This window comes from Macaca thibetana, chromosome 15, assembly GCF_024542745.1.
Source record: "Macaca thibetana thibetana isolate TM-01 chromosome 15, ASM2454274v1, whole genome shotgun sequence".
Taxonomy (NCBI): Eukaryota; Metazoa; Chordata; class Mammalia; order Primates; family Cercopithecidae; genus Macaca; species Macaca thibetana.
The window spans coordinates 76,865,432-76,893,159 of NC_065592.1; the positions used below are offsets into that span (position 1 = coordinate 76,865,432).

Here is a 27,728-nt window from a genome sequence, read left to right on the forward strand (position 1 = left end):
ATGTTGCTGGTCTAGGGACCCCGTCTTTGAGAAACACTCCTCAGGGGTGCATCAGTATGTAACCTGCCCAGTCGTACACATTGACCTTGCTTTCATGCACATAGGGCTTACTCAGTATTTGCTGGGAAAAAATAATGCTATTTAGATAAAATTACTAACATAGGGGAGATTTTCTAGCAAGGAGCTTGGTATGCCGAATGCACACCAGGCCCCTTTTCCACCACTGCTGCTCCCCACACTGTCACCCTGCATTTGTCTCCCTTGTGCTCTATTCAGCCACCTTCTGTTTCCCCCTTGGATTCTGAGAGTTTGCTTGTTGGTTAGTGTTTCTCTTGTTTTCCTGTTCGTAGTCTGTTTTTGAACCTCGGGCAAACTCTGGCCTGATCATTCAGTCATGTGTCACTGAGTCCTGGGCTCATGGTTCTACAGTTAGTCCAGGAAGCAGAAGATCTGAAAATAGGATATTGTTCAATTTGGGTAGGAGCTGTCCAGTGGCAGTGACACAAGCAGTCAGTTAACAATTTGGACCTTGGATCTCAGGAAGGGCTTGAACTTTAGGAACCTCGAAGAGAAAGCATCTGGCCAGACCCAGGGAAACATTCCTAATGTTCCGTGCTTCCCTAAGTGTAGATGTCAGTTTATAAGGTGAGACTTGCTTCCTCATTAAAGATTTGGAAAACATGAAAAAAATAAGAAGGATAAAAGGCATCCATTTGCCCAAACAGTCAAAGAATCTAATTTTGGTATATTTTATAAACAGTCTTTTATAAGCCTACCTAAATGTTGTTTTATTTTTAATGCATTTGCATTTACTTGAACTTACAAATCTAGGGGTAAAACTGCCTGAGGGAGGGGAAATTCTTGTGATGAATTACAGGGTTGTTCCCATAATAAATGATAATGATTCAGGATAAAATTGTTTGCTTTCAAGTTTCATCCAGATGCCATTAGAGAAATGAATAGCACCTCCTTTCTCTTTTGGCAGAATTGTCAATGTGACAAGTTCATTCAGGTGTGGTGCCCTGCACACTCCTGTGAGGAGCTGGATATTTTGTGCCTCACCAAGGCATTTATTAATCCTTTAGTGCGTGATTTTACTGGTCTTGGGTTCTATGGTTCCTGCTAGTGAATTCTTCAACAAGAGTGAGTTACAGGTGTATGTTATGAGCCCCTGACTACATGAAATTGCCTTTCTTCTTCTGCCTTTATTCATACAACATAATGTGGTCAAACCCTTCATTCATAAACTTTTCCCTTAAGAATACTGTAATGCTGTTCTATTGTCTTCTGCCCTTTCTTGTTACAGAGGAAACATCATCTGATATCAACTGGATTTTGATTATTTTACAGATAATCTTTTTGTTGTCATTTTCAGTCTGGGTGCCTATATTTTCCTCTGTCCTTGCTGTTTGAAAATGGTCAGGATATTCTGAGATATTGTTCATTTTGCACTGATTTGCTTGGAATCCAGTAAGCCCTTTGGTCTTTGATTATTGCTTCTGTTAAGAGTAATAACAGCAATTAGTTGAGTTTTAACTGAATATTTAAGTGGACATTTAACTGGAAAGACTTGGAAATGGTATTCTTACATATAGTTTATGTCTTATCAAGTGAACAGTTTGAATTAGTCAGGGACATGTCTTGGATCCTTCTAATCCCTCTATGGTAGAACTAGCGATGTTGTTTTATCCTGTACTCACAGAAACCTCATTAATCTTATTCTAAAGTAGTTCTCCACTCTCATCCTGGTGCTGAAACAATGCAGCTTTCTCTCAGACCAAGATCTGAGGCGACTGTGGAACAGAGTGGATATGGGGCCTACTCAGGTTTGGGTATGTGCCCCTGGAGCTGGCCCCAAAATGGAATCCACCCTACAAAAGAGCCTTGCTAGGAACTAGGCTACAGACTTGGTGTGTCTAAAACCACAAGCTCATTTCAGACCTAAGTGTGGTCCACCAGGTGATTCCAAGTCAAATAAACTGAGCTCCAAGAGTTTTCTCTGAGTCGTCATTCAAAGAGAACCCTAAAAACAGAGGTTTGGTCAGCAGAGGCCTCTTAGCTATGAGTTGGGGTTTAATTTTGAACCCCTTTATTCTTAAATTTGAGAGTCACTTGAAAAGCTGCAGAAATGAGCCCCTTAACTCCTCTCTCCCTCTAGTGACGTTTCCTTTCACTCTGCTGAGAAAGTAGTTGGCTTCGTCAGCATTCATCTTCTGCTCAGGCTAAATTTATTTTTATGTGAAATAGAAATCAGGAAAACACCAAAATTATTTTAAGCAAAATATCAAAATTGAAATAAACCAACATATGTCTGTGAAACATGTATAACTCTCAATCAAAAATAAGTACAACTTTCATAAATTTCTTAAAATACTCCAGCATGCAAAATCTGGACAACTTAAATAGATGGAGTTATGACATGTTTAATTTTTTTTTTTTACTTAGTTCATCCTTTACTTAAAGATGAAAATTCCAATAACCAAAACCTGGCTGGCTCTAGATCATTCTGTTGTGAACAATGTCCTCTACCATCTATTATAGTAAGTAAGAGAGCCAAAGAGTTTTATAAAATTTCTTGCAGCAAGGTTAAGTTATACCTGCTAATTTTGAATGGGAACCATCTGGAACTTACCTTCCTTTTGTACACACCCTCACCCCACTGCATTTCTCTGTAAGAAGTGAGGCTTCTTAATTGCTTTAAATGTATTTTGCTTCGTTCCAGTAGGTTTTCCATATTTCTCCATTTCCCTTCCAGTGAGAACTCAAATGGGATTAAAACTGTCTAAGTAACATAAATATTCTGGGGCTTAGGACCAAAGGGAGAGTTAAAAGATAAATCCCCATCTTACCTTTATGCTTCATTTATAGGCTTTCTCTAACACATTTTCTTTATTAGATTGTTACTTCAAGGATTGGAATCACTTTAACCCTATTAATAGTAGCTGATATTTTGCCCTCAGAAGACATTGAGTAAATATTACTGTCAATAAATACTATTGACAAACCAGTGACACATTTATTGAAATCTTAAGTCTTTTATCTTCTTTTCCTCATGAATTAGATAACAAAATGTCTGAAAAGTAAAAAAAGATTAAAGTATTACAGTACTTTATTTGGAAAATGATTTCGCACTAAATGAATTGTCTTTTAGCTTCCTTTATAAAAGTGTGTTAAAAACTTTATCTCATTAGCCTTGTCATTACCATATACATTAACATGGTCACTCTTTTGAGGGTTGGAAAAACTTACAAATTTAGTTAAGGAAATGTGTGATCATATTGATCTAGTGGATGCAAGTCTTTTTCATCCTGGGCTCTCAGATCTTCAATTCTCCTTTTTCTCATATATCACTCTGATGTTTTTTTCTTATTAGTTTATTAGTTGTCAGAAAGTTTCTTCTTTTCCAGTTCCTTCAATTTAGACCAATTTGGAAATGGAAAAGTGTGTTAATTTTTAATAAATCTTTAAGACACACATTACTGTATTTTTATTAACAGAGCCAGATGGCTCACAGTGAATTTTCTCTGACATAAGTAATCACAGAAATCAGTTTGGGACCCAAATCTGGTACAGAAAGTGGCATGTATATTCAGTGGAAAAATGCAGTTCACGTAAACATTTGGATATTTTTAGGAGCAATATTTATTAATGTTTGGATTTGATTTTATTTTATCATTTTCAGCAAAGTACAAACTAAGGACATTTTCTTTTTCCTGTCCCCCAGACTCAAACATCCAGGGCTCTTCTCAACAACCAAAAATTATTTTCTTTTTGCAGTTTGAAGGTTGCAAGAAGGCCTTTTCAAGGCTTGAAAATCTCAAGATCCACTTGCGGAGCCACACAGGCGAGAAGCCGTATTTGTGCCAGCATCCGGGTTGTCAGAAGGCCTTCAGTAACTCCAGCGACCGCGCCAAACACCAGCGGACGCATCTGGACACTGTAAGAATGGCAGGAGCTTTCCAGTTTCCAACCCAGAACCTGGTGTGAGGAAGTGCCTGCTTGATAGTGGGCTGGTGAAGTGTTTGCTTTATGGTCTGCAGGTTACAGGGACAATGCCAAGGGCAGCAGTGGAGCCTGGTAAAAGGCCAGATGGGGCCCTATTTGGCTGTTTCAGTTTTCTGTAGTAGCAGGTTATTCTAAATATTACAACCTCCTGGGACAAAAGGGTGACTTGGTCACCGCTATGTACAAAGCAAAAGCAGTTTAGGGGCTGTCCTGTAGTGGATTTTAATACAGAGAGTGATCAGTAGAGACGGCATTAAAATCAGTATTCAGATATCAAGTTGGTAATGTATGCTATTGCTAGGAATATCAAGCAGTTTTTGTTTGTTTTTCTTTGTTTTTTTCTACCCTGCTTCTTTTCCTCTTGACATAGAACTTTGCGGCTGGAATGATTTTCAAGAGTGAATTTGGCCCTTTGCTTTAGAAACCACCTGGTATTTTCACCTTCAACTGATCTAAGAAGAAACAGCAAATCTTTCCCAAGAGTTCAGTTTCCTCATGTTTTCTATCTGTTAACAGCCGCATATTCTTTGACATCGACCCTATGAGAACAATTGATTTTCATTATTACACGCTTAACTCCCTTAATGCTACAACATTTTGCTCGTTCCCAAATGCCTTTTCTATGATTCTTGTCTTTTATTTTCTCAATTACGTTGATAGCCCTCCTTTGCATTTCCCAGGTTTTGATGCCATTTTCCTTACACTAGGCCAGATAGACTCTATGTAATTTCACTTTGCTTAACAAAGCCATCAGGATAAGTGTATTATACACATCATAGATCTCTTATCCCACATTCTTGCAAATAATGTATTCATGACAGTACTTTTTCGGTGTTAACATTCTGATGTCTATTATTAAACTACACTAGAGTTTGAATTTTGAAAAGATACTGTTATTTCTACACACCTTCTCATACATATTTAAGATCCTTCTGATGTTATAGTTGACATATTTATTAAATTTTATATTAGTCTCTATTAGTCATATTCATAGAAGTCATTTTAGCTATATGTCACATAACCTTTCTAAACAGAATTATCCCTGAATATGCATAAATGTGATGGTTTGCCTAGTAAATATCTCAAATATAGTTAGAGCAGCATGGGTGTAGGATGGACCCAGTTTCTACTCTACCTGAATTCAGTGATTTTAGGGCCAATAAAATAGAATACTATGAATAAATGTGGTGAATAGTGGGATTTTTCTAAGTAGAAAAAGAAAAAAAAAGAATAAATTGTGTTAAAATGCCTATTTTGTTGTGCCTAAAATGCTCTTGGTGGGATCAAACAAATTTTCCAATTTGTCATTAATCTTTATCATGGAATAATGAACATTTATGAGACAAGATTGTCTTGAGAAATTGCTTCTACTCCACCTAGTTATCTGTAGTTAGAAAGAACTATTGTGAGGCTAAGTGTTATGGTTTCGCACTGGCCTCCTTTGCTTGGAGCTAATTTTAGCTAACCAAACTAAGAGCATTTTCAGAAATCATTTTGGAATAAAAAAATATATCTTTTTAAAAAACGTTTGAGGAAAACTACCTAATACAGTGATTTCCCAATTTTTGTTAATGCAATAGCTTTTAAAACTCAGCTATTTTTGTTTTTTTGGAAAAATTATTTCTCTATTAAATATTTTTAAAGCATCATTTTTTCCTTTAAGCTCCAAACTAGCTCCTGTTTAAACTTTTACTACATTTAACAAATTAGTAAGCTCTTTTAAAATCCTATAGAAACCACACACTTGATTTTAAAAACAAACTGTACTTGCTTGAAGAATTTATTATTTAAATTTAGGTCCTTGTTCCCTTTCATTAAGCACTCCTTATGCTAATACTGTCAGAATTTTGGATAAAGTATCTTTCTTCAACTAAGTGGATTCCTTATTTGTAGAAAAAATGGTTTTCCCATAAAGATTACTGAGTTCCTAATTCTAACCCTTAATAGTTGTATTAATTAATTTCTCTATTAGCATCTTAATATCTAGACAGGGAAAGTAATTGTACAGTACAGGTGGAAAATAACAAAATATATGGTTGGATGAAGTGTAGCATGCTAGTTAAAGCTTAGGTAACCTGAGATAAAATGACAGGTGCAGCAGTACTACTTAGATCAGTCCCTGACATTGCTATTTTGGCATACCAGTCCCTCCCTGGTGGCTGACAACAAGAGAAGAAAGTGAAGGTCAGCTGAGAGGAACAGTGAGTGTGTAGTCAAGCTTTCTCCAAGAACATCTCAAAATCAAATAGAAAGCCGGGCACGGTGGCTCACGTCTATAATCCCAGCACTTTGGAAGGCCGACGTGGGTGGATCACCTGAGGTCAGGAGTTCAAGACCAGCCTGGCCAACATGGCGAAACCCCATCTCTACTAAAAACACAAAATTAGCTAGGCATGGTGGCGCATGCCTGTAATCCCAGCTACCTGGGAGGCTGAGGCAGGAGAATCTCTTGAACCCGGGAGGCGGAGGTTGCAGTGAGCTGAGATCGTGCCATTGCACTCCAGTTTAGACGACAGAGTGAGACTTTGTCTCAAAAAAAAAAAAAAAATCAAATAGAAAATGACATTACCAACCTAAATTGTAGTGACCATGGTAATAATAATGGCATCAATGTATATAATTTGTTAATAGTCATCAAGCCTTTTGTACATGTAACATCTCCTGTAATGCTCAAAGCATAAGCTTTTACAATGGGATTGCCAGTAAAGATCTTAGCTAGTTGCGCTCCTGAAGCCAGGGCAGGGTGGGGAAGGCTAGTGCAAGAAGGCTATGCGAATTCAGAAAGATTCCCAGGTTAAAGAAAATCTGCTTACTCAGTAGAAACTAACTGGCAAGTGACTTTAGCCAATAATCTCACTATTTTGTAGAAACCATGAGGTATCGAGAACCTGGTTCATCTGTTGTTCACTTTTAGATCCCTAATCTGAAACACAGTGCCGAGCACATCCCAGAAGCATACTTTTGAGTGATTCAACCAACCAGACAGTCAGTCAGTCAGTCAATGAACAGAGCAGATGTCAAACATAGAATTCAAGTTTGGTATGTCAAATTAAATTATATATTCATGATTTAACCTTGTTCTTGGAATCAAAAATGACACACAAAAAAGGAGTGAACCATAAATATGGCTTCTAGCAGGTCAAATAATGTAATCCACTTATTTGTTGGCTCACAGAATGACACATATGCACATAAAAACAGAAGCAACAATAAAATCAGATTAGTCAGATGATGATGATGATTATTATTATTTTACTATAACAAGTTACTAGAGCAAGAATCCCGAGACAGGGTTTCAGGTCTGGTCCTTACATTTCACATCATACAAGCACAGCTCTAATACCTTACTTGATGAGACTCTAAGCAGATCAGTTACTATTAATATATGTTATAAACACAGTTAATCCTGTGATTTTTAAATTTTTCATTTCTTGAAAAAGCAGAAGATTTTGATTTATCTCACAACTGAAGAGTCATAGCCTCAAACCTTTGATAAGTTTAAGGGTCATAACAGTAGGAATAAGTGCTGAAATGTGAATGGATGTGAGCTGCTGTTATTCATTCATTCCTGTTATGTACCAAGCACGAGGGGTACAACAATTAAAAAATGCCAGGCATGGTGGTGCACACCTTTAATCCCTGCTACTCAGGAGGCTGAGGCAGGAGAATCACTTGAACCCAGGAGGCAGAGGTTGCAGTGAGCCAAGATTTCATCACTGTACTCCAGCCTGAGTGACAAGAACAAAACAACAATATATATATTGTTATATATATATAAAAAAGAACAATATATATATATATAAAAGCCTAGACTCAGCCTTAAGCACCATACCTCACATCTTCTAGGAGCATGGGGGAATTGAAATAGCCAAAATGTGTGTTCTGATTGCACTCAGCCAAGAGCTTATTCACTTAACTCAGGCTCAACACTAGGACATCTCTGCAACTAATATTATTAATGCTTCTCTGGATGATTTTTCACGTGTCTGTTTGAAACCTACTGTCTCTTACTCACTTTACACTAATTTTCTCTTCTTAATTCTCTCCCTTTCTCTTCTGAATCAGGTTTCTTCTGAAAAATACCCAGTTTTTTTCTGGACTTTACTACAGCTTCTTTACCTGAACCCTTAAAGAATATGTGTTTACTAGTTTCTGACAGTACCAAAGATTATTCTCAGGGAAACATAACTGTAAGTATGACTAGAGATGCTTACTAATAATTTCCACATTAAAAAGTGCCACAAGCGGTTTTGTGGTTAGAGTGTACACTAAAGCAATCTCTTAGAAATCATCAAGGATAGGGCATCTCTTTGTTTCTTGAAAGTTTACCCTTATCTTAACCATCATGCGAAGTTACTAGACTTTGTAATTAAAATGCATGAGTATTAGCTAGCATTTCACATCAGTCAATTGGTAACAGTTCATGCTCTGAAGTCCATAGTCTTTGAGTGAAACATTCCCCAGTTACCTTTATGATTTAACCACAGCTGTTTCTTTCTTTCTTTCTCATTTAGAAACCTTATGCTTGTCAAATTCCAGGATGTACCAAACGCTACACAGACCCAAGTTCCCTAAGAAAGCATGTGAAGGCACATTCTTCCAAAGATCAACAAGCAAGGAAAAAGGTAATTTTTAAAAGAGAATCTTCCAGTCGGGAAAAGCATGTTCAAATTATTCTTGTAGTACACAAAGCTTCTGCAGGGCACTTGAAATTCTTATACTTCTCATAGTGTAACCTGCTTTAGACCGTTTGAGGAGGTAAGTCTCCCATGAAGTAACAGCGAGGCTATGGTTTGCATAGCTGATATAGCTATGCAAATTTCTGGGGAAGGCTTGTATAATAGGAATCAGAGAAAAGTAAGGAAGGTCCATTAAACTGGAAAGCAACAAAAAGCTTTTGTGGAAGTTAAGTTCATATAGCTAAAGATAATTGAATTGGGGAAAACACCACCACAGAAATCTTTCTGGAAAGAAGTGCTTTTTCATAAAATATCAATTAGCCAAAATCGTGAAGCTCTAATGAAGAAGATAAGTAAGTCTGTAGGACAAGTAGAGAGCATTCTTTACGCTTAGAGAAAAAGCAGATTTCTGAATTTGTATGAAAATCTGAAAAAGGAATTGAACTTAAAATCACTTTGACATTAATGAGGGGTTAATGCATTTTCAAAGTTCATAAAAATCATAATATCTCAGATTTGGAAGAAATGTTAGAGACCAACCAGCCAGTCCACCTGGCTTGCTCTCCTAACTCCATAAGATGTCTAGCAAGTGGTTGACTGCACTGTGCTTCAACCCCTCCAGAGACAGAGAGCTTACTACCTTTCAAGGCATTTCCTAGTAACTAAGTTTTTACATTTTTGGATCAATGAGTATCTTCTATTCATGGCAGAAAACATGTTGAGCTGACCTTGGCTTTTCGAGTGTTTCATTGGTATTGAGATGGGTTCTTGATTCATTTAAGAGCCCTTTATAACAAATTTAAGGGCAGTTTAAGACTCAACGTATTTCAAGTGATTGAACCCCATGGCAAGGGTTTTCAGGTCACCGTGGCTTCTACTGAGAACTTTTGCATTCTTTCATGGTTTATAGGGATTTAACACTTTTATGTTGGGAAATGCTCTGTAGTCTTCTTGTTACTTGAGATTTTTTTTTTCTTCCTTGAGAAGTGTTAGCACAGTGCCAGCCAAGGGTGCGTATATGGAAAGAATTTGACCTTTTCCCTGTGAGTTAGAAAAATGCTCAGTCAGGGGGATTTGATACATAGTCTTAATTGCATACAAACCCACTCTTGTAAGTTAATTGTAAAAATCATTTCCCCCTAGAAATATAGTTAAATTTCTTTAATTGGAATCCCAGTAAATTGATATCTGTGATCATTAGACGGACACTGGATTTGCTCTTGTGTTTCAGAAAAGCAAAGGAACTGCTAAGTTAATTAATAATGTAAATAAAGTGAGAAAGCATGTGCTTAATCTTCTTAAAATAACACACCCTTTTTGCATGGTATTAACTACTTTCAGCAGGACCACTGTCCATTGTTTTGTTATCATCTATATATACCTTACAAATTTGAATTAGTAAAAAAAAAAAAAAAAAAAAAAACACACCTTCTAGATGAGGGGGTTTTCTTCCCCCTGAATCTGATCATTTTCTGCCTCCAAGTTGTCCAAATGTGTAAGGTTTTATTATAATAGTGAATCTATCATTAACATCGGAGAGTACCCTTGTAGAGATTAACAATTGTCATGGACATGAAAGAGTATCGGTCCCCTATCTAGACAAATAAGCAACACTGTAATGTTCACGTTAAGAAGGTAACCTAGGTTGACAGATTTGGAAATGTAACGGGATATTTTCAGGAATTATTAATGGTTTCTCCTGTTCAAACTTGATGTGTTTCAGCCTCTGTATAAAGAAAGAGTAGTTTCGATTGTGTGAGAGATTGTTGAAGCACTAAATGAAAAAAGAAAACCAAATCTTGAGACTATAAAATATTATTTTACTGACAATTTGCAGGCACCATTTAACAAGCAATCTAAATAAACAAGGGTGTACTTTCAAGGAGCAGTATTGTAATCTCATGTCAAATATTGCAGTGTTATCTTAATTTTGTCTTATGTAAAAGAAGGCCCTGTCTCTCAAATGGCTTAGCTTTTGATGTTCACTGTTTTCTGCAAGTGGTTGAATTGGATTTCATTGACTTGTTGACTTGCATTGCGCAGCCCTTAGTGATAAGTTTGCAGTGTTTACTTTCCGATTTTAGCCTGCCTTTTTATCCAAAGATTTTAAAAATTCTTTATGAATCCTTGATGGATTAATTTGTGGAAATTGAAATGATGAAAGTTGCTCCATCCAACAAAAAAAGGAAATGTCACTCCCAGGAGAAGCAGTTGCTAATAAACCTGAAACTAGTCAATCCATATTTCCAAATCTTGTGCTGATATACCAGTGTGTAATATTTACATGGTACAATGTTGTTACTAGACCTTGGAGAGATTCTAATTGCTCACTCACATCAGGACTTGGTATTTGAAATATTTCCTGGCAGCAATAAAAAAAAAGAAACAATAAACCTTTTAAGGCAGAATTAAGATTATTTACGACTTTAATTAAAAATTGAAAACTGGCATCATTTCAAAAAAGCCTTTACAAAAATGTGAATTAATCAAAAATAACCATAAAAATTCCAAGGTGATAAAGGCACAGTGGAGTAATGGTCCTAGTCCGAGGGAATTGTTTTGTTGAAAAGAATAAAACCCTTTTCTGTCACACTCTGTTAGTCATGGACTTATTTAATATACCCTGCTTGCCTGCCTGCCTCTAATCCTCTTTGTAACCTCCCCCTAGACACTAAATGACATTATTTTGGTCTTAACGTTGCCAGTTTTATGAGTCTTACTGTGGAATCAGGGCCAGTGACAAGACACCCATAGCCATAGATAAATGCATGTGAGGAGAGGCAGGGATCTCATAAGTGATGCCCTGACCGTGGGCATGTGGCCCTTTCCCACACCTGTCAGATCCTACTGAAAACCAGAAAAACCTGAAATCCCAACTAAACATTATTCAAGCTGTGAAGAGAAAGAAAAAGAAGAAGAAAAAAAAAACTCTTCTGCAAAGGAATGGGGATAATTTGGTTCATTGCATGCAGAAGAGTAACTTTTCTCTTTGCATAATTCGTGCACACCCACACATCCCATCATCCGATGTACAGACTTCTTTCATGGAATGTGCTTTGCAGATCTCGAGTCCATTAAATCAAGGGTTACACAGAAAAATGGGTGGCAGAATACTCAAGTCACCAACTGTGGTCTCCACAGAGAATAGAAGAAGTTAGCCTATAGAGCAAAAGGCAGAATCTGTCCTTCAATTCTGTCTGATAATGAGTAAGTGAAATAAGAGAAAACTAAGGCAATAAGCCACTTGAAATTTTCCTCAAGGCTATGAGCTTTATCAGAATGTTTCATTTTCACCTTGGAAGTGCCATAAGCGGGAGGGTTTCCTTTAACTCTAGCCTGATATTGAAATGGACTTTTTTAAAGTGCATGCAAAGAATGCCTGACCAGAAGTTAGAGGTTACATGAATCTTTCATCCATTTCACACTTCCACAAAGATTCAAACTTTATTTGTGATTTGTTAAATGTTTGTTAAACATTGACCTATGATCTGCTGTGGTTGGTGGCTTTCACTTTTGTGACCTCAAAACAGGCTGTTATAAACCAAGCATAGCATTTGAAATGGGTGCAAATGCAACACACATTTATATTTCCTACGTAGAGAACAGCTCTGTATTGCTTTCTGGCAAAATTAGGGCAGTCTATTTACTGTAACTCTTCATAGAGAACTGGTAACTTTTGGGAATCGGTTCAGAGCCACCACCACCTCTCCCCGCAATATACTCAAAACCAGAAAATTTTCATTAAGTACCACATAAGCTCACCTTGCTTTGTACAGTTCTTTGGATCTTTAAGAGCTATTTGAAAATATATATTTTCCTTTAAATTGAAGCATATATTAAGTGGACTAATAAGGCTCACTTTTTCTGTCAGTTGCTTTCAGTCATGGTCTAGACAGCAGATGGTTTATGCACAAGTAGGATACATGACCAGGGGCCGCCCCAGATTTTGTAATCCCTTTTCATTTTTTTCCTTTCTTGTTTCTGCTCAGGAATAAATTAAAAATCAGTTATACTATTAATAGAATATTAGTAATAGGCACATATCACAGACATATCATCTCAAGATGAACTAGTCCACCTCTTCCTCTCACATTTTAGAAACTATATTGGAATGCAGGTGAGGGAGAGTGATGCTGTTATAGGGATGACATTCAAATAGCACTGATTTTTAAAAGCGAGTCACAAACTTCTGTACTTTAATCATTGTTGATGATGCATTACTTACCTCACACCTCAAAATGATGGTGAGACATACCTGAATATCCTGATGCTCTCATTTGAAAGTAACTTACTTCAATAAAGGCTCTGGGAGATGCTTTTGTAAAACAAGTGCTTTTGGTTAGAAATTTTTATGCTAATTAATAATTAAACTCAAATGAAAAAATAAGCCATCTTAAATTTAACGCTGTGCCAATAGCACTGATTTGAAGTTGAAACCAGTTGCTTGGAGGCTTCCCTTTTAAGTAGACCCAATATGATGCCAGCTATGCTTTCCAGAGCATTTTGATGCTACATGGTGATGGGAGCTATTTAACAAGAGGTAAGAATCCATAATTTGCAGGAATTGGGAGAGGTTGTGAATGAAAGTGACCACTTAGTGAGAATAAGCTTCTCTTCCTTTCTTGAGTGATCAGAGAAGCTGTCTTTGGCCTTTCAGTAAATATAGAAAAATATCAAAAGATGTCTACCACCATCTCTGGGGTAATGGTCCAGGATCTTATTTCGTGCTTAAAGCTTTTTCCCAAGGTGTGCGCTTTAGAATACATTCCACAGAATGTTATTAGATATTTCTTTTAAAAAGATTTTTTGGTCATGTAAGTTTAGGACACACTAAGCTAAGTACTATTCAATGGTTTCTTTCTTGCAAGAGTTCTCAGAGCCTTGGATATACGAGTATTCCAGAAGGAAGATAGTGTTAGGCGTTGCTCAAAATTACTTGGCCAACTAAACCATCTTTGTTTTTCTGTAGGATCTCAACAAACTACTCTTCTACTAAATTATTTGCAAAGTACAGTCTCAAAGAATTCCATTTATTCTACTCAACAGATATTTATTGAGTACTTATTGTGTGTCAGGCACTAGGTTAGATCCAGAGATACAAATGTGTATAAGACAGACATGTTCTGTGCCCTCATAGACTTTCTTGATGAAAGTCCAACAACAGTAAAAAAATAAACGGAAAATTAGCAACATAAATACAGACAGGGAAACAATAAGGGTACTGATATGGATATTAACAGAGGGTGGCCTATTGAGGTGAGATGGGCAGGAAAGGCCTCTCTGAGGAGCTGAGCATATTTTTAGTGGGAACACATTCAAATGACGAATTTAGAAACGAGGCCAGTCCCTCAGTGGCTCACACCTGTAATCCCAGCACTTTGGGAGGTCGAGGTGGGTGGATCACTTGAGGCCAGGAGCTCAAGACCAGCCTGGCCAACATGATGAATCCCCTTTTCTAGTAAAAATACAAAAAAATTAGCCAGGCATGGTGACGTGCACCTGTAATCCCAGCTACTTGGAAGGCTGAGGCAGGATAAATCCTTGAACCTGGGAGGCAGAGGTTGCAGTGACCTGAACCGTAGTCACGCCACTACATTCCAGCCTTTGTGACAGAGTGAGAAAAAAAAAAGAGAGAGAGAGAGAGAGAGAGAGAGAGAGAGAGAGAGAGAGAAAGGGAGGAAGGGAGGAAAGGAAGAAATAAATGAAAAAAATACAGATTGGTTGCAAATTTTTAAAAAGCATTGCGGGCTGGGCGCGGTGGCTCATGCCTGTAATCCCAGCCCTTTGGGAGACTGAGATGGGCGGATCACGAGGTCAGGAGATCGAGACCATCCTGGCTAACATGGTGAAACCCCGTCTCTACTAAAAATAAAAAAATTAGCCGGGCATGGTGGCAAGTGCCTGTAGTCCCAGCTACTCAGGAGTCTGAGGCAGGAGAATGGCATGAACCCGAGAGGCGGAGCTTGCAGTGAGCAGAGATCGTGCCACTGCACTCCAGCCTGGGCTACAGAGCGAGACTCTGTCAAAAACAAACAAACAAACAAACAAACAAACAAAACACTGCTTTAGTCACAACACTGTACCTTCCTGTTTGAGCTTTAAAAAAAAGAACCTGATACTACTAACACTACAGCAATAGATGTTAGGATCATCTTAATTTGTTTTAATTGCACCTTTCTGCAGCCTGTCCTTCTTAAATGAGATGGCACTCAATTGAAGGACTGCATGCTAGACAGTAAAAAGCATAGCTTATTGCTCCTGTCTAAGAAAATGACTCAGATGGTCAGCATTTGTGATTCTCTGAGTACACTCTGTCCTCACTTAATGGCCTTGATAGGTTCTTGGAAACTGCAACTCTAAGCGACATGATGTATAACAAAACCAATTTTACCAAAGGCTAATTGATAAAACAAGAATTAAGTTCCTAGGGCATATTTCTGGTCAGAAAAACATCATCAAACTTCCAAATAAAGATCTCAAACACTTTTAACATTAAACATTGAAGTGAATGTGAGCTTATGTACATTTAAGAAAGATTATTAAAAGCAAATACCAAAATTAGTTTCCCAATTGTTTAAGTTCAAGGTTGAGGGTGGCTGGATCCTACCCCAACAGCTCAAAGCCTGGAGAGGATTCCATCTTATCACAGTGCACGCACACGCACACACACGCACACGCATGGACCATGTAGACACATCCTTTCACCTAATGGTAACATCTTTGGTACATGGGAGGAAACCAGAGTACCTGGAGAAAACCCATATAGACATGGGGAGAACACTTCACACAGACAGCGGCTCCAGTCAGGAATCAATTTTTTTTCTCATCAGCACTATAAAGACACCACGTTATTCCAGGACCTGCTGTGCTCAGTACAGGCGAGGCCCCATGCCAGCTCTGAGGATTTAGAAACAAGACCTGGCCCTGCCCTCCTGAAGATTACATTCTACCAAGAGACACCAGTAGATGCCTGCTTTCAGTACACTGGGGAAAATGCTATGATAAAGTCACACAGAGAGAGCTTCTGGAACATGCTACTTGGGAGTTCCTTGGCAAACGATAGAGATTGTTAAGGAGTAGTCTTGTATTTACTGTCCGAAAGCAATAAGGAGATCAATATTATTCTTTATTACATTACAATATTTTGTCAAATATAACAAAGTAGTTTTATTTCTATTCCCCCTGAAAATGGGTAATTGGGACCAAAAATAGGTTTTTGGGGCACAGTTCTGGCCAACTATGTAAGGAATGAGGACCCTCTGACAGGTGCTTTAATGAGCTATTCAGGCTGTACAGTGCCTAGCACAGCTACCTTATGGAAAGAGTTCCTAGATAATTGTTTTTCTGATTGACTGACTGACAGAAGCCTTCTAAGCTTCTTATTCCCTGTCTCTTATTAAATTTTATGCATTCTTGATGAAAATCATTTTGGAATAAAAGCTAATTTAGCTCAGGCTCTCTGCTACCTAAATATAGTGTCCTAAAATCTCACAACACAGCTCACTATTGCCCTTCTCAGGCACTCCCTCTCCATCCCCATCAAAGTATTCGTGTCCCTTGTGCAAGTACTGCTCCCTCTGGTAATTCTCTCTTGTCTTTCCTTTTCAGCTTCAGTTGAGCTGTGTCATTGATATCCATGGGCAGTATCTTCCCATTTGTTTGTATCCTGGCTCTCTGATCTGTGAAGATTTGTTTTCAGGGTGACTTCACACAAGGGCATGGATAAGCCTAATACGAAAATTTTTCATGGTGCATACCAGGCAGATGGCCTTGTCTTAGAGTGGTGTTTGGATTGGACATCAGAAGGTGTGGACTTCTTTTAAGCAGTGCCATGAATTGCTTCAGGACTTAGCTCAAGTTACATTCCCCTGGTTTTTCCATTTTCCCTTCTTTGCAACTAGCTTAAAAGGCAACATGGGGCCCCAGAAGTGAAAGGGGAGCTAGTTCAGTAGAAAGCATTGTTATGCCACATACCTGCAAATCCATGGCAGTCTACTGTGACTGACAACAGACCAGTAGTATCCTTGGAAATATTTTCCTTCCTAAGAACTGAATATTCTTTCAGTGATTACTAGAGCCAGTCTTTCTGGGTCATATAGATACTCAGACGATAGCACAACAGAAGATCCAGACAAAGGAAAGCAAGCTGGAATCCAAACTAGAGGGAATTTAAATCAAATTTGAACCTGTGAAATCTAATTATATTCAGGGGTTTTTGACTTGGGGCTCATAGACCATGGGCAAAGGCCCATGGATGGCTGTGTTTCAGGAAGCTCACGAACTCCCAGAAATTATATGCAAAATGTATTTTTCTGAGGAGAGGCTCCATAGATTTTACTGACCTCAAGTGATCCACCTGCCTTGGCCTCCCAAAGTGATGGGATTACGGACATGAGCCACTGCACCTGGCCCACGGCTATTCTTTTAACTATAATAGAAAGGCATGGCTTTTAGGATGGTTGCTTGCCACACTGCCACTACAGGAGGTCTAGGCTATAGCCCATCAGCACTATATGCATCCTTAAATGTCACATCATCCATCCTGCAGCCTAGTATGGGAGTCACATTTAGGAAGTCCCAAAAGATATTCATAAAGCTTCTTCATGTCATCTTAAACTTTCTGACTTTTGTGACAGTCTTTTTGGGTATTCCTGTTATTTAGCAACTCTAATATGTTCAAACATCCTTGTGCTATAAAGAAAAAACACAACATGCTTCTGAAACACCTGCACATGGGCTTTACTTCTGTCTTCCAAATGTGCTGCTGCTTTTCCATGGTGACTTTGCTGATGTCTGTGAAATTCTCCCTTAATATCTCTAGTTTCCCACAATTTTTTCTTATTACCCAGGTTCCAGATTTTTTGGCATATGGATTACATTCATCTCTATGCTCTATATTTCATTCATGGTGTAGAGTACAGTGTCAGCAAGGGTGACATGAGGCTTGCAGTGTCATTTATTGGCTATTGAGATAGGCATTGAGGTAAAAAGGTCGACAAAGGAACCAGTGCTAAAGGGCCTTATATGCCCTGCTAAGGTGTTAAACATATACAGTGGTCAGATCTGTGATTTAGAAAGATAATTATAGTGGTAATGTGGGAAATGAATTAGGTATTTACAGTGAAAGGAGACAAGGCAATTAGTTTAGTTGGCATATTTCCATTAATCAACAGTCTTTAGATACAGTGGCTCATCCACCTATGACTGTACCCAGCCATGGTGTCATCAGTTCTAGGTTTCTCAGTCTTTTTCAAAATGCTGTCATGAGAGACTGCTAATTATCTTGGAATTCTAGGAGTGGCTTTCCGCTAATGGTATCTAAAAAGGAAAGGAGGATTCCCTCGTTGTTCCCAATAACCCTATCCTAACTCCAACTGACTTCCTTCCTTCTTTACTGCTTGGCAACCCATTATTCTTCCTAGAATCTTTCCAACCATAAAGTTGAAGCTTTCTGGTCATTAGATACATTTTTAGCCTCTATCTTTTTTACCTCATTGAAATTTGGGATATGCATCTCTTTCTCCATTTTTTGGGTTTATCTCTCTGTATTTTTTCAAAGCATACTTTTATAATCACATTTACAAGTGTTTTTAGTAGCAGTTTGTGAAGACTTAGAACCTTGAATTCCCTGACTAACTAGATGAGCTCTCTTGTTAACTTCTTTCCTATCCTTCCCCACCTTACCCCCAGCAATTATTTTTGCACATTTCCCCTTCACCACTCCCTCCTGTGGAAAAAGTACACATAAGCCAGGTAGTAGCAGTGTTGTGATATCATGCTCAGAGTCCATTCTTCTTTTTAAAATTACATAAGTGATGCCTATCTGTGTAAAAAAAAAAAAAAAAAAAAAAAAACATGAGGACATATGCAAACTTTCATTGAAACCAAGACACCATTGATTGTGAGACTTGTCTTGATTTCAGAGATGTTAAAATGTATTTTCCAATCAATGAATCACAGTGGCTTAGCTTTGGTGCCTATCTTTCTATATATTTTCTCCTATCATATGCAATCATATTATAGGTCCCTCTGTTTTGATTCTTCTAAGCGGTATATAGAGAATATATTGCCTTGACAGTAACTGTATTTTTAATGGCTGCATTTTAAAGATACACTGCATATCACTTAACCAATTTTCTGTTTTCAGACAATTAGATTATTTTAAAGATTGTACTATCATGAACAATTCTATAGCACATATGCTAGTATATGGATCTTAGTACACATCCTAAAGTGCTTCAAATAAATTCCTTACAACATATTGCCAAAATGACTTCCCCAAAATTTGTAACAGTTTATTTGAATTTCTGTTAGGACTATATAAAACCAACTTTTTTCTTACACTTTACCAATGTGACGTGAGAGAGAGAGAGAGAGAGAGTGTGTGTGTGTGTGTGTGTGTGTGTGTGTGTGTACACAGTATGATGGTTGAATAATAGATGAACTATTGATATACATTCTTAGATTGCTGGTAGATTTGATTTCTTCAAAATTTATTAACCATTTATATTTCAATGTTATATTATCTGTTGTCTTTTCTCATCTTATGGATAATTTTTATATTGATTTGAAGCAACTACATATAACAGATATTAACTAGTTAATTGTCATAAATATTGCAAATATTTTAGTAGTTTGCCATTTGTGAAACTTGATTTGCTGTGTAAAGAATTTTTTAATCATAGAAAATCTACTATAGATATATTTTTATATATTTTTTGATTTTTCTCCCCCATCTAAAGGTTTCTGTTCTGATGTCACTTTTACAAAGGCCAACTCATTATTCCACTATTTCTTTAAACTCCAGCTTTCTCCCATTTTAGTGAAACTGCTCTTCTGACGGGGTAGTTCTTGTTTTTTGTAAAGAACAAGTAAGGCTTTGGAACTGTGCCTGACTGAGTGTGAATCTTAGCTCTGACTCTGGGAGAAATTACTTACCTTCTCTGAGCTTCAGGTTCCCATGCTAAAACAACCTACCTCCACAGGGTGATTGTGTGTTTCAAATAAGACCATGCATGTGGATGGACTTAGTGAAAAACCCAAACTGCAGAATATAGGAGTGCTCCGCACATAGCTTTTTTCTTTTCTCCTGGACACAACTTAGTTAAATGAGAAGGGTTTCTTGTGGGTAATCTGAATACAATTTTAACTGTCCTCATTTTGAGATACACGTTGCAGGCAGCTGTTGAACTGTACACCTTGTCTTGAAGGAATAATGCATGACACCACTGTGCATAATCAAAACTTTAGTTCCAATTTGCGTTCAGATTCAGTAACAATGATACGCAAAGTCCTGTAGGGTGGTGATGCAGAATCATTAAGTTTGGTGGTAAAAAAGATAAATTACTGTAATGAGAAGTTTTCCTCATTTCAAATCTCTAAGGACATCACGGAGCTTTGAAAAAGGAGACTCAAAAGGAAAAATATAGGTAGAGAGCTGGCAGGGCAAGAAGACAAGAAGCTCTGTTTCACAATAGTGCTTTGGGCTAGCCTAGCACACAGTCACCAGCTAGGCTATAGGAATTTAGATAATGTTTATCCATCATAGCCTTTGAATAGAAACTGTATTTTGAGATAATAGTGCAAAGGACATCCTTGACATTTCATTTCCTCATGTGTACATAAGCAAATACAGAAATCGGATTTCATTTCTATGTACTCAAAATAGCAACCAAGGATCCAAAGATGATCCCCCACCTCTTCTTTAAAAAAAAAGAAAATCCTCTTCTTTTATATTCAAAAATATGTCAAGAGTAAGTTCCTGAATTTCTGAGTCACAGACTCAGACACATAGGGAGCCCTAAATCATAGCATAAATGAACTGAGGAACCTGATGCTTCATAATATTTTACCCATCTCCCATCTCTACCCTCATGATGATTTCCCTTCCCCATAGAATGTTAAGCATGAAATTGATTAGAGACTTTTAACGTAGCAAAAACACTCACAAACTCAGTACCACTTTTATCTCTTCAACCATCACCGAAAGCAAGAAAGGGTGATTTGATATTTAAAACAGTCAGTAATAACATAATGGATGCCATTAGCTATTTTTATTCTCTTTACTTACGAAATAATAGTTTAAAAGAAATGGGAAGGCCAACAATAATAATCACCAAATACCAGTTTGCTGGGTATTTTCATGTGTGTTTACTTTTTCAGTCTTCAAAACAATTCTACCAGGCTAGTATTACAGTTATTCTTGTGGCCTTCTGTTAGAGATGGTAGAGCCTCCATGCTTTGAAGTATCTTTTCCGAAATTCTTCAAGCCCCTTTCTTGGTAACTGGGCCAATAGTACCATCCAGCTGGGGTATCCTGATCCTATTTCATTTCATTTTAGAGATGAAAGACCTCAGGTTCAGAGAAGTTAAATGACTTACAAAGCACATTCAGTAAGCAGTAGAACTGTACTCAGGCTGCATTTTTCTAACTCAACATCCAGTGCTCTTTTGGCTTTACCATTCTGACTATGACTCTCTGATTTCCCAACATTGAAGATTTTATAACTTACCAACTAGTTCTTGGCATGAATTCTATTGTGGCCTCTGTTAGAGATGGTGGTAGATTTTCCCCATGCTTTGGAGTACCTAATTCAAAATTGTGGAAGCTCTCCTCTTGGTGGCTAGGTCAGCAGTACCATCCAGGTGGGGCAACCTGATCCTACAGTGAGATCCACGTGATCACTGGCCCCCATTCCATCCTTCAGGGCACTTTCCCACCCTCTTCCCTATATGTAGGGTCAACTAAGTACCCCAAGGAGCTCTAGAACTCACACCTATGGGGTCCTCCTGGGGTCTTGTAGGCAGGCCCTAATTCCAAGGTGTTGGTTGGTGAACATTGGTCATTGAGGCATTTCTTTAGCTGAATTGGTTGAAAATTGGACCTCTACAGTGGTTCTGGCATACTGATTGGGAGTGACTCAAATTGATGATATAGATAAGAACCCCACAGTTTTTGTTTTTTGTTTTCAATGCCATGTGTATCCTAGGGGTGGCCCTTTAGAGGGCAAGAATTGCAAAGAGTCTGAGATTTTACCCTAGGTTACACGTTAGCAAGTTAGCCTGCCACAGTTTCATGGATACTGGCAGAAGACATGAGACTCCTGGGTCAGAGTCTCAAAGGACAGTGTATTATTTATAGTAATAGTGGTAGCTAGAGTATCATCATTTTCTTATGCCAGTTTTTTAAGTCCTAGTTCCCATAAGGTACCATGAAGAGGGCCAGGCACTAGGTTGTATTATAAGAGGGAAATTCTGAGCTTAGGGAATTTGAATCTTTTATAATGGACATAAACATGCTTGCCTTTTGATCAGGAGGGAGGCACTGTCATGGTTTTTCAAAGCATCTTTGCAAAGATAGTTCAGAAAGATTGCCAGTGTCCCTCCCTGCTCACAAGACACATCATGGGGAATTACCTCTCAATGTGAAGTTCCTGTTGGTCCTTCTTAATTGCAAATGTGCAAGGACAGCCAAACAGTAATCCCAGCCTGCCCTCAAATGACCCTAAATATTCAGGATAGTCCTGAAATAAAAGTAGTTTCCAAAAGAAAAGACTGAAACCAGGAAGGAGGGATCATGGATATTTGAAAGACATGACTCTCTCTCTTGCCAGTCTACATTTAGCCCTAAACATTTTCATCCACATTCGTTTGAGATTCTACAGTCCTGCCCGTGAATGCCATCAGTTATCTCATGATTTGATAGATGTTCCTCACTGCCCCCACCTGAAATTATTCTTACCACTAGCCTTCTACAAAGCATAAAATTGCCGCCATTACAATCATTCTTTTTCAGTTATAGGATTATCTCCAGAAGATCCCTATTAGTTATTTTTTCATTGTATAGCAAAGGCAGTGCAACAGTCCCTTCGCTCCCATTAATATCTCAATGTGGGTTCAATTACCAATTTTCAAGGAGCAACTATGTCTATTTTCTATGGCTACTATACAGGAACGGTGGTTTCAATAGGGATATGGGGTTGAAAGAAGTCAGAAATAGAGTATACTTGGACCTGGGTGAGGCCATTTCAGTGGGGCCCCAGAGAATAAAGGAATAACTTGAAACCAGTAGATGACAAGGCAGTGAAAAACTCGGAAGTAGAAAGCATTGGAAAAAAAAAAAAAAAAAAAGGATAGAATAGTGATTTAGAAGTCACTTCGCAATTTATACTGGAGCTCATCCTGCTATTGGGCTTTAAGAATAGAAGGTAAAAAGGAGTTTTATTATATTCCATCTCCTCAGTTTTCCTTGGCTTTTTAAAGGAATGTAGGCAGTATATTCTAAAATGAATTTCAATGGAGTGCTTTTAGAGGAACAATTCAAATGGAGTTGTGTTTGCTCACTTGTCAATGTCACCCTTTCTTCTGGGTGCCTAACTCAGCCTCAGCTGAGTGCACTGTTCATGCAAACATCTTCAGCTCTGACAGCACATGCTGTTCATGGTGTTGCCCCTTTGGCCACACTCCTACGACATGCTGGTACCAGGAACACTAGCAACTTGGATACAAAGCAATGATATTTACATTGTTATGGTTAAGTTAACTTTGTGGTAGTGAAAACCTCAGTTTTTCATTTCCTGGCTACTAATTCCAATTTGGAATTGCAACACTGCATTTACATGCATTTTTGCCTTTTAAATGTTCTGTGGTATTGCAACATTTGAGAAATTCCCAGGGACCCTTAATCTTCCTACAAACCCTGGTTTGTAAGCTAAGGACCAGCTCACTATCTCAGAGTTATCTCTTTGTGCCCTTGCTGAATAATTCTGATTTTGCATTGTATGTCTTTAGAGTCCCCGTGCTGTCTTTTAGTTCAAGTTTCCCTCTTGAATATACTAATAAAAGGACAAAGAAAAAGGATTTTAAAAAGATTTTAGCTGCTTTTTTCAACAGCAATTGAACTTAAAGCTACTTTTCCTATTGTTTTCCATGAAGTCTCATTTAAAATATTTTATTAATGCAAAGAGATGTGCATTCAGGGCTAAGGACCACTGAACAGTAGCCATGGCAACCAGGAAGCCATTCGGGAGGAGAAAAAAAAATGCAGTAAAGAGTAAGTGTTTTAATCCTTAACTTTAATCCTTTTACTTCCTGTTCTCAAAATGAAATATAAATCAGGCACCATGCAGCGCTGCAATTTTTCTCTGAAAGGGATGTTGGCAAAAGAGGATTAGCAATGGACAGACGTGTTTAAGGAATTTAATCACACAATTTGTTGTAAAACTTTGGAGACCACGAGTGACCAGTTCCTTTGAGTGGCGTCAATGAGAACCAACAAAACATACTTTGAACCTGATTAGAGAGTTGGCGCAGGGGGACACCCCTGTTTGCTGTTATTGTTACATCATTTCAGGCTGTGGTAATGACATGAGAAATCAAGGAATTTGCTTGGTCCCCCAGTGGGGAGGTAGAAGACTTGGGGTGTCTCCTTGGTAGAATAGAGATATTCTTTTGATCTTCGTGATGCCAGGGAAAAATTAAGTCGCCCGTATTTCACATACTACCTTTCCTTGATGTTCGATTACTATAGGAGTTTCACAAAGGCTTGTGCTTTCTATTGTCAACAGACTCTTGGGTTTCTGCTAAAAAGCATAGGCTTTAGTTTCTGTGGACAGTAAAACAGCATTCTCAGAAGGACTGATTATTTCTTAACGTTTCTACTCTTTGTTTCTAAGATTTTCTTCTACATGGACTAGAAGACTTGTTCTACTTGTTAATTTCTGATTTTTAAAAAATCTGATTTTCTTTCTTTTAAGTCAGATAAAAAAAATATGGCCCCCACACTGACTTGTCTTCCCTAGTTCTTTGGAGGATGGTTGGGGAAGAAAGAGAGATATGCCTTTTAATGACATTTTTCCTTCCTTCAGCATATATATGTGAGAGTATTTCTTTGATAAATTTATTTTTAGTGAACTAAAAGTTACCAGCATACATGGCTCTTTGCAGAGATCTGAGGTACCTACAACTTGTACTAGCTTCCTGCCATGTCAGAATGTGAAATTACTTCCAGTAATAGCATCTTTCCAGGGGGCTGCTGATAATTATGACAGACAGGTAACATCATGAAAGCTGGAGCATTTGCAAATGGAGTTAGACATAGCAGACCGCTGAGTTTGGAGTTTCTTGTAGACCTCGAGAGCAAAAGTTTACAAGCTAAAACCTGCAGACAACAGGACATCTGGACAAGAAAAATACTATCCTGTCCTCTAGCTTAGAGGACAACGTGCAAGGTTGATAATACCTGTTCCTGATTCCTCGTCTTGACCCGGTCTTGTTTCTCCCCATTCTGTCAGAACCAGCAAGACTAATACGATCCTGGACAGTGCTTCGGAGATCTGTATACCGTGAGCAGCCACTAGCAGTCCTCTTCACCCTTACCACACTTTTCTTAGATTTTTGACTTTCTAGTCTGAATTTCTGGTATGGAATTTTGTTTTTTTTGAGAGGGGATTGGGATAATTGGAGGGGGTGGATGATAAGAAGAAAGACAGAATGGTGTCAGTACCTAAAGGAGGAATGGTAGATGATGAACATGAAGATGACTTTGGCAGAGTCTACACAGGCTACAGGAAGGCTGTAGGAGAGTCTAGTCCCTGTCTTGGGCTTCACCCTGAGGCACTTCTCCAAGCCAGGCCTCCTTTCTGATGACCAAGGAGAGGAGCTTTATTTCACCAAAGCATCAAAAGGTCATGTGATTCATACATTGCTCTAAGACACACAGTCCTCAGACAAGAAGAGGGAAATTACTGACAGTAATTCTGTGCATTGACGAAAATAACACCACAGGCAAGCTCTTACTTTGGTAGCATTACATCAGGGGAAAAAGGCTTTGGGGCAGTGTTAAAGACTGGATGTGGAGCAGGGCCAGTGTGATCAGGTTTACCAGCTGATCACTTACTCAATCCCTGGTCAGAAGATGAAGGTTCTCATCTTGGCTGTGTAGTCCGTCAAACAGGGGACTGGGATGTATAATTTGGGAGCCAATCAGCTTGAAATATCTGTTTTCTACTTATCAAATTTACACTAGACATTGAATCTTTAGAAGAAAGGTGGAAAATTGGATTTGTTCCCAGCCCTTCCAGATGAATGAGAGATATGAAGTATAATGTAGTGAATTAGCATTTCCTGTTGGAAGGATTGCTCATTTGCATATTCCAAGAGGCAACGTATAAATGTGGATAGTGTTATCTAGTGAAATTTGGCATGAATGTGGGCTGAATATTATAAAGAAATAAACTTTGGCTGGGCACAGAGGCTCATGCCTATAATCCCAGCACTTTGGGAGGCTGAGGCCAGAAGATCACTTGAGCCCAGGAGTTTGAGACCAGCCTGAGCAGCATAGTGAGACCTTGTCTCTCCGTTAAAAAAAAAAAAAAAAACTTAGCCAGATTTGGTGGTGTACAGTTGTAGTCCCAGCTACTCAGCAGGCTGAGGCAGGAGGATAGCTTGGGCCGGGGAATTCAAGGATACAGTGAGTTATGATCACACCATTGCATTCCAGCCTGGGTGACAAAGCAAACACACTATCTCTAAAAAAAGAGAAAAAAGGAAAGAAAGAAAGAAAGAAAGAAAGAAAGAAAGAAAGAAAGAAAGAAAGAAAGAAAGAAAGAAAGAAAGAAAGAAAGAAAGAAAGAAAGAAAGAAAGAAAGAAAGAGAGAGAGAGAGAGAGAGAGAGAGAGAGAGAGAGAGAGAGAGAGAGAGAGAGAGAGAGAAAAAGAAAGAAAGAAAGAAAAAAGAAGGAAAGAAAGAAAGAAACTGCCCACGTGTCTTTTTAAAAAACTTCTGTTCAATTTCACCTGGCTGTTTACCATTTAATTAGGCATATTTAAACTGCCCCATTCTTTTCTTCCCCTGATGTTGCATGTGATGATTTCATTTGTCTTTGGGGCCTACCCCAAAGGTTAAGCATGGATTAATAAATACTCAGCAGCCATTGACTCATTTGTCATTCATTCATTTACTTGTTCACACATTCCCTAAACATTTATAGAGTACCTTTCATGTAGAAAGAAGGACTATTTTAGGTGGCATGATCAAACACTCAAGGGTTGTTTATAAAGCCTTTTTTTGTCTTTTACGATGTGCACACATATTGATATAATTTCTAAATAGCTATTATAAAATGTACAAAACCATGAGTGCCAACAGCAAGAAGAAGAGAAATTGTTCTTAGAATATGAAAAAGAATAAAATTATTTTGGAATGGAAAGGCCTGGGAAAACTTCAAGGGACAAGTGACATTGAATTGGACCCTGGAGAATGTGCAGAATTTATTGTAGATATGTAGAGTCCAGAGAAAAGGGGATTCTAGATGAGGGAGGTTTGTGGCCAGAAGTACAGCATTAGACATCAATGGGAATAAACAAAGATTACAGGAATGTCCTGACTCTGCATGACCTCAATCATGGGACACGAAGCCACACGAAGCTAGGTGAGAGCCAGTGTGTTAAAGCCCATGAATTTGGGCTATAGGTAATATTTAGGGGAGAGTCACTAAAGGGCTTTGAACGAGGAGAAAAGCTAAACTGACTGTTGAGTATAGAATGGATGGGAGAGCAAAAAGCAAGTGCTCTCCACTGAAACGACAGCCTTCAACTTTTAGAAGTAGGTATTTTTAAAATTGTCCAAACACTCAAGCACATGAAAATCAGCCTTAAATCTTCTTCACTCAATCTGTTTTAATGAAATGAAAGGCAAAAGAAAATGAGATCCACTGACTTTTACATTGAGTCCCTCCCCACACTTCCTAAGCTGTAACATAGGCAAGGGCTGTAGTCAGAAATCAATTCAAGGGAAGACAATACGGAGCTGGTAAGATGGACGGGGGAAGTAATTACTAGATAGCTGGCTGCTTTAATTAAACCTTGAGAATACTTGAATAGAAAGAAAAATGCTACACTTGAATGGATGGGATGGAATGTGTGTGGTCACATTAGTGCAATGAACCAGTGTCAGAGGAATTTATGAAGCTGTGATAAAAGTAAACCCTTCATTTTGCTTTGAGTCTTCACAACCCGATAACCAGGCCCCAAAGGGTGAAGGGGG

The 27,728-nt window shown here is 38.2% G+C and overlaps 1 protein-coding gene across 4 annotated transcripts in view; it reads left to right on the forward strand.

Annotated features, from left to right (window-relative positions):
* Nucleotides 1–27,728, forward strand: part of GLIS3 (GLIS family zinc finger 3) — a 481,516-nt gene that overhangs the window by 365,173 nt on the left and 88,615 nt on the right. For all 4 annotated transcript variants that reach the window (XM_050762001.1, XM_050761998.1, XM_050761999.1 and 1 more), the window contains 2 exons: nt 3,778–3,939; nt 8,520–8,630. In XM_050762001.1, the coding sequence (XP_050617958.1) occupies nt 3,778–3,939; nt 8,520–8,630 (273 nt within the window). The remainder of the gene's footprint in view (nt 1–3,777; nt 3,940–8,519; nt 8,631–27,728) is intronic.